Genomic DNA, 11,310 nt, shown 5'->3' with positions numbered 1-11,310 from the left:
TACATTTTTCATTTATTTTATTAAATGTTTTAATTGTATTAAAAAAAATGTCATTTAAAAACAAATATATAAAAAATAAATGAAAAAAGTAATTGAAAAAACACAGCCCCCTCACGTATTAGAAGGTCACCAGAACCAAGGACAGGTGTTTCCGATGAATCTAACATGGTTAAAATGGAGTTTGAAGTTATAATGGGTTTGAATAGGAAGGGGGCGTGTCTGATCAAATGAATATTAAATATCTAAATACTGAATCAAGCAACTTAAAAACTGTCCGGGGTGCTCCCAAAAGCCTGAGTAGACAATAAAATGACCATTTAAAAAAAAAAAAAAGTGAAATATCCCTTTAACACACGTTGCAGGTCACACATTACACCAATGCTTGCCGTGTGTGTTACACTGATTACCCATTGACTGTGGAATCAATTTATAAAATGTTTTCATATATTAAGCACTACATGGATTGGCCCTAATTGACATAATCTGAATCAATCGTTCAGGTCTTCTGACCAATGCCTTCTAATCAAAAGCTAAGGGTGACTTAAAGGCGTCTCAGCTCCTACTCTATGAAACCGCCTTACCCTGGCAATAAAAAATGCATTCAGTTGTTTATTTAAAAAACCTGCAAAAAATGTGTTTTGCTTCCTATTTTACTGTTATTTCTGTGCATTTTATGTAATGATTTTTACTTTGAAAGGCGCTTTATAAATAAAATGTACCTTACCTTACTTTACCTATATTAATCAATAAGTCATTGGTGTGGCATTTTTCAAATGGTGGACAGCACTTTTTTTTTTTTTTTTTGGGGGGGGGGGATCTTGGTTTCAAGACAATCAACCACTAGACCATAAATTAGGCTTACTCAGAGGATAGTATACGCGTATGTATTAGTAAGCACTAATAATAATGAACAGTGACAGTCAATAAGATCCAAACAGCAGTACAAATAGAGAGAATGAGAATGAACATGATTGCAAATGAGACCATGTAAAGTCCAAATAAATAAAGCAGTTGATTTTGTGCAATCAATGCATCAATATATCACAATTAAAAAGTGTCAGTGGCTAAGACAGAGGAAGAAGACCAAATCCAAGTGAGATTGGGTCAGAGACATCCACTTGCACGATACAGCCCTGGCAATCTAATAACAATAATAATAATAATGTATCATTTTGTATTTATTTATGAAAGTAATTAAAAAGAATACAAAAACGATTTTATGGAACTGTGAAATATTTATTGAAGGCATGGTTAGGCATGGTAATCTTCAAATGTAACATTCAACATTTTCCACACATTTTTGTAGTTAACCTTTTATTCCCTTCCAAGTTCCAACACACAGTGCATACAGACAAATCTGTTTTGCTTTTGTCCCATTAAAATAATAAATATTGACTATTATTTATTTCAACTTCTATCTCTACATACATCTGGAAAGGACTGCTCCCTGTTCACATGGTCAGGGCAACAAACAAACAAAAACGTCAGAGGACATGACATGAGCAGAATTAGTTCGCTCTCATGTTTCCATTTCAACCACTAGAGGGCAGCAGTCATCTTCTGTGGAGGCCACTTGTTGCCTAATTTCTCTCTGCAATGATGAACACCTGTTAGCCTTATGTTAAACTGATGTTAGGATGTACTATTCTCTAGGAACTATGTATAGCAGCTATCCACAAGAGGAAGAGAGCACGCCTCACGACAAACAGGTTTAAAGGTTAAGAAACCATTTTAGCAGTTCTCAGTTTTTTCTCTTTCTTTTTTGGGGGGGTTATTATTTTGGGGGCTGGCTTTTTTTTAGCCTTTATTTTATAGGTACAGTGGAGAGAGACAGGAAACATTGAGAGAGAGTGTAGGGGAGTGACATGCAGCAAATGGTCCAGCCAGCCAAGAATCAAACCGGGGACTAGCTGTCAGCCATGTGGTTTATGTGCCCTAACCACTCGGCTATCGGGTCTCTCTTTTATGCTTCCCTTTCCTGGGGAGGGAGCCTTACTGCCAAAGACAGAAACATGATTAAAGGAGGAGTTCACCCAAAAAATGACTTATTTTCTATCAATTACACACCCCATGAAGCCTTGATTTATTTTTGTTTTTGTGGTAAGACAATAATTTGATGACCGTGTGTATTTCCGGTAGGAGACACAAAGAATCTACTTTGTGTCTCCTACCGGATACATTAGCCGGTAGGAGACGGGAATCAAATTATTAGCTTAGGAATGCGACAAAAACGAAAAATAATCCATGGATTCAAGGCTTCATAGGGTGTGCAATTGATAGAAAATAAGTCATTTTTTTGGGTGAACTCCTCCTTTAACAAACTCATAAAACAAACTACAGGCTCTATAACTGGCCTCATCCCTGACTCATTAGAGGTTACAATGGAAATGTGAACTAGATCTACACTGCAGACCATCCTTTATTTAGTATTTTGAATGATCTTAGAAGTACATTCTGTGTACGAATGTAGATGACGCCTTGTTTCACAGAGGCTGTGGAGGTTCATTGTTCCAACTGTTGTCAAGTTTTTAAAAACATTTGTAGTTCACGGTTTAACTATTTGTGGATGCCGTTTCTATTTTTTTCCTATGCCTCAAAGGTTCTAGTATTTTTAGGTCGTTTTTGGTTTATAGTAACAGTACACATTGTAGTCTTTACTGTCATATTAGTTGTCCATACTGTTGTATCTTTCAGTGTGGTTAGGAAATTCATTTCCTGTCCATGGGATTAATAAAATTAATCAATATGCTGTATTAAACTCAAACTCTGTGCCAAGATGTGAAGAAAACAATCCAAAAGAAAACCATGGCCACCGCATTATTTCTGCAGAGATGTCTGGTGTCCATTAGACACACGTTATCTTCTATTCTTACACAGTAAAATCCTGGGTGTTTACTTTACTGAGAGTGTACAAACGCCTGCAGAAGCAGGATCCCATATGTTCCCTATATCTTGCCTGTGACTGCTTGGACTGAAATCTGAACATTTTCTGATTTCAGAAAACAAGGTGATTCATGAGGTACAGTATCATATGCCATTGCATAATGTGAACGTACATATAACATGTACAGTACATGTGCACACCAGCAGAAAACATGGTGGTTCATGAGGTAGAGTATATATTCTGCCTATTGCATAATGTGAACATAATACATAACATAATGCAGCATATGTGCACACCAGCAGGCCGAGGACATTATGTGTCTGAGTGTGTCTTGCCGTGACTGCGGTCTCCCTGGATCCAGTACGTTTCTGACTGCATCTCCGTCAGTCTGGAGACGGTCCTCTGGAAGGCAAAGATCTCCTCCTCGGCCGTGAACAGGGTCAGCACCTCCGCCGCCGTCTAAAGAGAGGAGAGAACAGTACACCAGGGCTGGGCTCAAAGTACCTTCCTTTGTTACAACATTTAACTGAGGACTAGAGTTGTTCCGATACCGATATCAGTATCGCAAAAGCTGCCGCAAAATGCTGGTATCGGCGAGTATGCCAATCCAATACCATGTCATTTATCAAGATTATATTTCATTTACAGTCATATTTTGATTGCTTCAGTTGATGTTGCTCGGCTGTTTTATACTCTTACTGTACTATTTACATTATACATTTACTAACTTGTAGCTGCACATTAACCATTATTAATGGAATTAATAAGTTATGGGAATCAGAATCCGTATCGGGAAGGATTCGGGATCTTTCTTTATTGGTACATCTCTACTGAGAACATAGTGTGAAGAAGCTCTCTTGAGATTCTGATGCTACTAAGTCTCACACAACAGAGCTCAAGGAAAAAAAATATGCTGAATTCCCCTACACCGCCTTCCATAAAAAAGGTTAGGGAGTTTCAGTTCCAATTTCTATTTTGAAACGCAGTTATTTGCAAATTACAATTTAGGCAGTTAGCAAACACTCTAATGCAGAGCCACCTAGTAAGCACCATGAACCTTTGTCAACCAACAACAGGGTCAGTTCTCCACAAATTAAGAGTGCTAAGGAAACAACCATGCGCTAGTAAGTACCTAGGATATAATAACAAGTAGTACCTTGTAGTACCTGCTGTACCTGGAACCACCTGGACGTCTCATGTTCACTGAACAACAGTCTGTTAGGAGGACAGAACTGGGGACGCTATTCATTTACAACAGCGGCTACCGTCTGCTGTTTCATTGCGTTCTAGATCACTATGTTCTGATGCAGACTGTGCAGTGTTAACCACTTAAAGCTGCACAACACAGTGGAATACTTATATATAACTTCCCCATTATATTTTAAGGATGACCTAAAAGCATGGCTCCTTGGACATTCAATTTGGACTCCCTCACCCAGGGTTGTAAACGTCTCACTCCCTGTGAGTGACGTCCTCCATGTGTTGTACTTCCACCTCCTTTTATGTCGTTATCATGAATTTAAACTGTATATTTAGATTTTCTATATTTTTGTGTAGTTTTTGTATTGCACTGTTGCACTGTCCAGTTGTTAGAGTGTGGAATGTTTAATGGACCACAATGGAAACAATTAAGCCAATGGGGCTTTTTGTGTCATTTAACTTGTGTGCTGTCTGTACCTTAAAAAATGTGTCAATTAAGCAGTCAATCAATCAAAACCTACCGGGGATTCAAACTCGGGTGCTGAAATGTTTACCACTGAGCCAATAGAGTTGGCTGAGACGGATACCATTAGAGGTGGTCAAAATTAAATTATATTCACAAAAAAAGGTTAACTAGCTTCACGACTTAGGGACAGGTCGATTTTTAAAGAAGTGTACCCCTGGAGAAAATGTATGTGCCCTGATCTAAAATGCCATGACCCTCCATTTGACAAAAAAAAATAATCAATGACCCTCCCCAAGTGATAAAAAAAAAAGATTAACCCTCCCCAGGAGGTGATATATTGTCCCACGACATACCCTATCGTGATATTAAAATGTGACGATAGGTATTGTCATGATGTCATACTGTATCGTAATCTTTTTTTAATTATTATTTTATTTAAAAAAAACACTGAATTTTTTTTGCCGGTGAAAGTTATAGGAGTTCTTACTTTATGGTGTATGATATGAAATGTAAGCTTAATAATCACAGTAATTATTAATCATGTCTTCCATCATATCCAAGGTATTTTGGAGAGAAATGAAACAGACTCCAGTCACTTTCAGTTTAAAGCACTGCAGAGGGGAGGCGTGTGTGTCTGTGTCCAGCTGATGCGTTACATGCATCAAAGCAATTATGCCTCTGCATTCTCAAATAGACATCTAATCTAAGATCTTTTACATGGTATTATACTGTATCTGGTATTATAGATATTCTTTTGAGCTGTTGGAAATAACTAGGCTGCACTTGGTTGCTAAAGTCCAGATGACAAAAATATGAGGTTTGTGGAATTTATAGTTATGCATTATATTATATTTGTTATTAGTGTATCTGTCCTCTGAAACAATGGGGTTTATAGTTAGTGAGAACTTCACTTCTCCCTTAAGCTTGCACAAATGTATTTATTTGTGTGTACAAAGCACTTTGTAATTGTTTTTTAAAGTGCTTTATAAAGATATTTTAAACTTAAGATGATGGCAAATGTTGATGATACTTAACTAGAAAAAGAGCACAGGTCTCCGCCAGGTCAGGTAGGTTATTTTGGCCTCCTAGTGGCGCTATAATAGGCCAATGTGAAAAGGGTGCCATTTATTCCTAGGCCGTGCATGGCAATCGGACACTGCATGCATGATTTGAAGCATTTTGTTCTAAAAATGTGTTTTGCTAAATTTGACCTGCTGGTGGCGCTATAACAGGCCAATGTTAAAAGGGTGGCATTTGTTCCTCAACGTAGTGCAAATGTGCATTCAAAGTTTCACCAAAATCGGACGCTGCGTTCATGATTTGCTGCATTTTGTTCAAAACGGGCCACTTCTGCAAACATGACATGTCAATGTTAGCCAATCAGGATGGAATATGAAAAATCAAACAGATCCGTCTTGATCACGTGACTATAGAGATCATGTGTACCGATATGCGTGAAATTTGGATAACATTTGAAGGCTTAATATCAAAAAATGTGTTTTACATAAGTCTGCCTCCTGGTGGCGCTATAAAAAGCAAATGTGAAAAAGGCAGGGCAAAGGTTTTTCCTTGGCCTCTAGAGAGTGTGCATACAAAGTTTTACACCGATTGGTGCAGTTATAGGTAAAAACACGAATCGGCCTGTTACAGCGCCACCATGAGGCTGATTTGAACATTTTCAAATGGCATTTCTTCCTCGGCCTAATGGGAATGTGTGTGCAAAATGTCACAGAAATTGCATGCTGTGTTCATGATTTGAGGCATTTTGTTCGAAACGGAGTACTCCTGCAAACTTTGAAAGCCAATTTTTGCCAATCAGGATGGAATATGAAGAATCTGAAATTAGCCGTTTCTTTTAATGACTATAGAGATACTGTGTACCGATTTGCGGGATTTTTGGCCAAAATCTGTAGGAGTACTGTCCAAAAATGTGTTTTGCAATAAGCGGCCTCCTGGTGGCGCTATAACAGGCCCAGGTGAAAAATTTGGGGCAGAGGTTCTGCTCTGGCATCCAGGGAGTGTGTGTGCACAGTTTCTCTGCGATCAAGCCAACGGTGCCGGAGATTAGCTGTGCACAAGATGACAGAATGACGGACGGACACACACACGGACACACGGACGGACGGACAGGGGCAAAAACATACTCTCGCCATGCCTTTCAGCCTGGCGGAGACAATAATGTATCATATCGATAACATATGTCCAACATCATGTATCATATCGTGAAATTAGTGTATCTTGACACCCCTAACCCTCCCCATCAAATACAACAACATGACAGTGCAGTCATACAGTGACTACACTGTTGCCTACATAAAACAAATTAGGCTATCAATTATGGCCTGATGATTCTGGTTTTACTTGTGGAGCTGGGCTGGTATTTATACACAACTGTCCATATAGGTCCAAATTAATCACATGCACAGAATCACTCCAAATGATTATGAATATCCAGTTATAAATTGGTCATTGTAACCTATCTGGTGTGTGTAATTCTATGAGCAACAATAACACACTTAAAGGAGGATATCTCTGTGTTGGAAATTGGGATCATGCATCTCTCCAATATGCCTAATAGTCCATGAGCCAGGGGGGTTGGTCATTATCATCTGAGGGGAATAATGCTCATAGTGATTTTTGTCAAGGTAGGCATGTCTATAGAGTTAGAAAATATAGCCTTTCACCAATGGTAGCTTTATGGGTGCTATCATGCATTTTATTTTATAACACTATGCGAAAATTGCATGGGTCAATATATGGAAACATACTACTTAACCCCCCCAAAAAATAAATACAAAAGGTTATACAATTGGTTCACCTCACGATTGACATGGAGCCGTTTTTTGACACCTTGCAGGTATGCTGGAATCAGCCAGAACAGCTCTATAATGTAATTGTGCATCCTGGTGGGATGCATGTTATACAGTCATTCTTCAGCTGCTTTGCAAAACGGATGCAAGGTTCAGCACTGGAAATGCATATGGTTGCAGCATATGGGGGGCTGACAGGCAAGTTCAGTGGTAAGTCCTGAGTGTATCAGCAGCAATCTTGAAGTGGTTTCTATCAAATGGGCCAAAGACATTTGAAGAGATACAGCAGTGGCCTACCTGGACACTGTGCATCTCCATCCTACTGGCTGACAGTGGGTAGACAACTTCATTCGTCCTACACTTCACATCCACCAGTTTGAATGTGCAGGGAGACACATTGACATTAACTTGTCACCTTTTCTCTCATGACGCACATGATGAAGTACTTCTTCCGTGCGTGCCATGTGCAGTATAGTTGATATCTAACCCAGTGTCTGCTGAAGATGCATGTGCTCCATGCCATAGAGCAGGGGTATTCAACTAGATTAGGCAGGGGGCCACACTTGTAAAATGACTTGAAGTCAGGGGCCACAAGACCATGTTTGTGGTTAACCGTTTGTTGTGTGTGCTAAGGCATTACATTTAGTTTGACTCGGTTATACAGATACATAGTGAAAATAGCCTAACTACAAGCTCACAACGCCTTGCACTGCGAGGCGTTGTGAGCTTGTAGATCAGCTATTTTCACAATGTTTGCCTCTTATGTAATATTTGCAGGGGCGGCTGGTATCAATGGGCTAGTGGGGCTAAGCCCCCCCTATGTTATTGAATAAAAATGAGAAATTATTATTATATATATATATATATTTATATATATTTTTTAAATATATATTTTTATATATTTTTTAATTATTAAAATGTTATTAAATGTTATTAAAATGTTTTCGAATAGATTATTGTACAAGCTGGTTGAACCTAGAGCAGCAACAGCATCAAATAGTTACAAGAAAAACACAAAATATGTCAAAACGGGCTGATTTATTTTAGCCCAAATCAGCTTCCATTGGCTTTCATTGAGTTGAGTGATTGACAGCTGACATGAGAGAGAGAGAGAGAGACTGACTAACTTCAGCAAGTTTATAACTTTCCTGAATCATAATTATTGTGTTTTTCGTCAAGACCTTATGATTTCCTGCCCATTATATGTGTCATTATTATTATCCATTATTGGATGGAATGGCTTATTCTACTTAATCAGTGTCTTTTGTCAGTCTTTTGCCTGTGACGTGTACCACAGCAGGTCAAATTGCTCAATTAACCCATTTAGACCTGAGGCCGATTCTAAAAACGCCTTCTAAATCCTGACCAGTTTTCTGAAAAACTTCAAAAATTACAACAAATGTATGTTGCTACAGTATATACTTGTTGGTACATACAGTATATAGTATATACTGTACGTACCAACAAGAACACCAAAAGGGGTTCCCGTCCTGAAAGTATAGTTACAAATAGGGGTTCCCGCCCAAAATGGGTTAAGGCCATACAATTTGTGGAAGCACTTTGCGGGCAGTGGAGGCGAGACACCTGCCAGGTAAACTATTCAAAGTACTAAAAGAAAATGACATAGGTTCAAAAGCCTTTTGTGGTGGAAACTATATGCAGAGACAAATTGCAGAGCTTGAAGCCATGGCAAGCTTATGAGCGGAGAAAGCTGGATTGTTCATGATCAGAAATGTATTTACGGGGTTTTTGGGCCTAAAAGTATGGTAATTGTTCGGACCGGCCCAGTAGGGCATTATTGCCCTACTGTGTCATTATTGAATGGTTTATTCTACTTAATCAGTGTCTTTTGTCAGTCTTTTGCCTGTGACGTGTACCACAGCAGGTCAAATTGCTCAATTAACCCATTTAGACCTGAGGCCGATTCTAAAAACGCCTTCTAAATCCTGACCAGTTTTCTGAAAAACTTCAAAAATTACAAAAATTACAACAAATGTATGTTGCTACAGTATATACTTGTTGGTACGTACAGTATATAGTATATACTGTACGTACCAACAAGAACACCAAAAGGGGTTCCCGTCCTGAAAGTATAGTTACAAATAGGGGTTCCCGCCCAAAATGGGTTAAGGCCATACAATTTGTGGAAGCACTTTGCGGGCAGTGGAGGCGAGACACCTGCCAGGTAAACTATTCAAAGTACTAAAAGAAAATGACATAGGTTCAAAAGCCTTTTGTGGTGGAAACTATATGCAGCAGGGCCGGATACAGAAATTATTAATTGGGGGGGCATTAAGAAATGCTGGGGGGGGGGGGCGTTTTTTTTGCGTTTTTTCCGGCTGTTTGTGTAATACTGCTTCCTATTGTTTAGGAGTAGTAATATCTGGCAACACTGCCCATGGAAAATCAGGGCAGAGGATTATTTGATTTGTGCAATGATACATGATGGAATATGATTAAGGATTATTTTGATTATGGTAAGCTCACATTTCATATCATGACATAAATGTAACTTTCACAAGCCCCCCCGTCAAAAAAATAAAATAAAGAAATATATATTCTTTTAGTTTTCTTTTTAGATTTTTTTTTGGGGGGGCAGTCAGGGCATTTGGGGGGGCATTGCCCCCCCTTGCCCATGCCTAGATCCGGCCCTGATATGCAGAGACAAATTGCAGAGCTTGAAGCCATGGCAAGCTTATGAGCGGAGAAAGCTGGATTGTTCATGATCAGAAATTTATTTACGGGGTTTTTGGGCCTAAAAGTATGGTAATTGTTTGGACCGGCCCAGTAGGGCCCAGTTAGGGCCAGGCCTTAATTTTCAGGCCCGTGGAGAACTCTTAGAGAGAGAGAGAGAGAGAGAGAGAGAGAGAGAGAGAGAGAGAGAGAGAGAGAGAGAGAGAGAGAGAGAGAGAGACACACAGACAGACAGACTGTGTGTCTGTCTGTCTGTGTGTCTGTGTGTCTGTCTGTCTGACTGACTGCCACAGTATGATTTTATTTTTGGGCGGTGAAACCACCCCTATAAGTGAGATTTGGAAAAATGTACATTTTCCTGCGCTGTGATCTGGGCCCAGGAAATTTGTAGAATTATCCTGCGCTGTGATTGGACAATCACAGTCTATTCAGGACTGTGATTGGCCAGTGTCACATGACACATGTGCATAGCCCTATATAAGTAACCATAACTTGAAAAAAACCAAATATTGGTTTTTTTCAAGTTATGGTTTCGTCCATCATAAAGAGTGTTTCAATAAATGTATTTATCTTTTGTACATGATTGGTTGATTCCATTCAGTATTGTGATTAGCTAGCAAGACACCGCCCACTTCACACAGGGTGTGATTTTTTTGATATCATTGATATCAATGCAAGTGCATTGATGATGCTCAAATGCTCTCAGGCAGGATGCCATATGTGCCATCACTAGATGTTGATGTGTGACTGACTGATTTGTATACTTTTGTCAAATAAAAGTATATTTTCCTAAATCTGGATATGTAAACTATACAGATTATACAGATTATTAATTATACGCTTAGCCCTCCCACCCAAAATTCCCACCAGCCGCCACTGAATATTTGACAATTTGGCCAATTTGGTGTTGTAATTAAATTGTAACTTTATAAATGTGCAGATACCCTTTATACACTTATACTGTATGTTGGTTTGTTTACTGTTGAATGAGAAAACAATGTTACATATTAAGCTAATCATCTGGGGACCCTCCAAAATCATTTTGAAAACTGGGGGTCCCGACCCCCAGTTTGGGAACCACTGCTATATAGGACACAACAATTTGGTCATATTCCTTTATGATAACTTATTAGGGCTTGCTTCATACTGCATTCATGCATTTTGAGGTTTGAAAGGATCATTTCTGTGCCCGTCCTTTATAGTGCACAGGCTTTGATTTGAATATTGAAAAAATAGGAATTAGATATTTCAGTGTT

General features: G+C 38.9%; 1 protein-coding gene across 1 annotated transcript in view; it reads right to left on the bottom strand.

The window, feature by feature from the left end:
• Positions 1 to 1,215: 1,215 nt before the first annotated feature.
• The window catches only part of afg1lb (AFG1 like ATPase b), a 57,790-nt gene continuing 47,695 nt past the window's right edge, over positions 1,216 to 11,310 (bottom strand). Inside the window, exon 13 of the mRNA XM_080453996.1 lies at positions 1,216 to 3,343. Coding sequence (XP_080310122.1) covers positions 3,197 to 3,343 — 147 coding nt within the window. The 3' untranslated portion in view covers positions 1,216 to 3,196. The remainder of the gene's footprint in view (positions 3,344 to 11,310) is intronic.

Source organism: Gymnoscopelus braueri (genome assembly GCF_963280865.1).
Source record: "Gymnoscopelus braueri genome assembly, chromosome: 16".
Lineage (NCBI taxonomy): Eukaryota > Metazoa > Chordata > Actinopteri > Myctophiformes > Myctophidae > Gymnoscopelus > Gymnoscopelus braueri.
The sequence above is the reverse complement of the archived record's forward strand: the minus strand, read 5'-3'. Positions and strand labels throughout refer to the sequence as shown.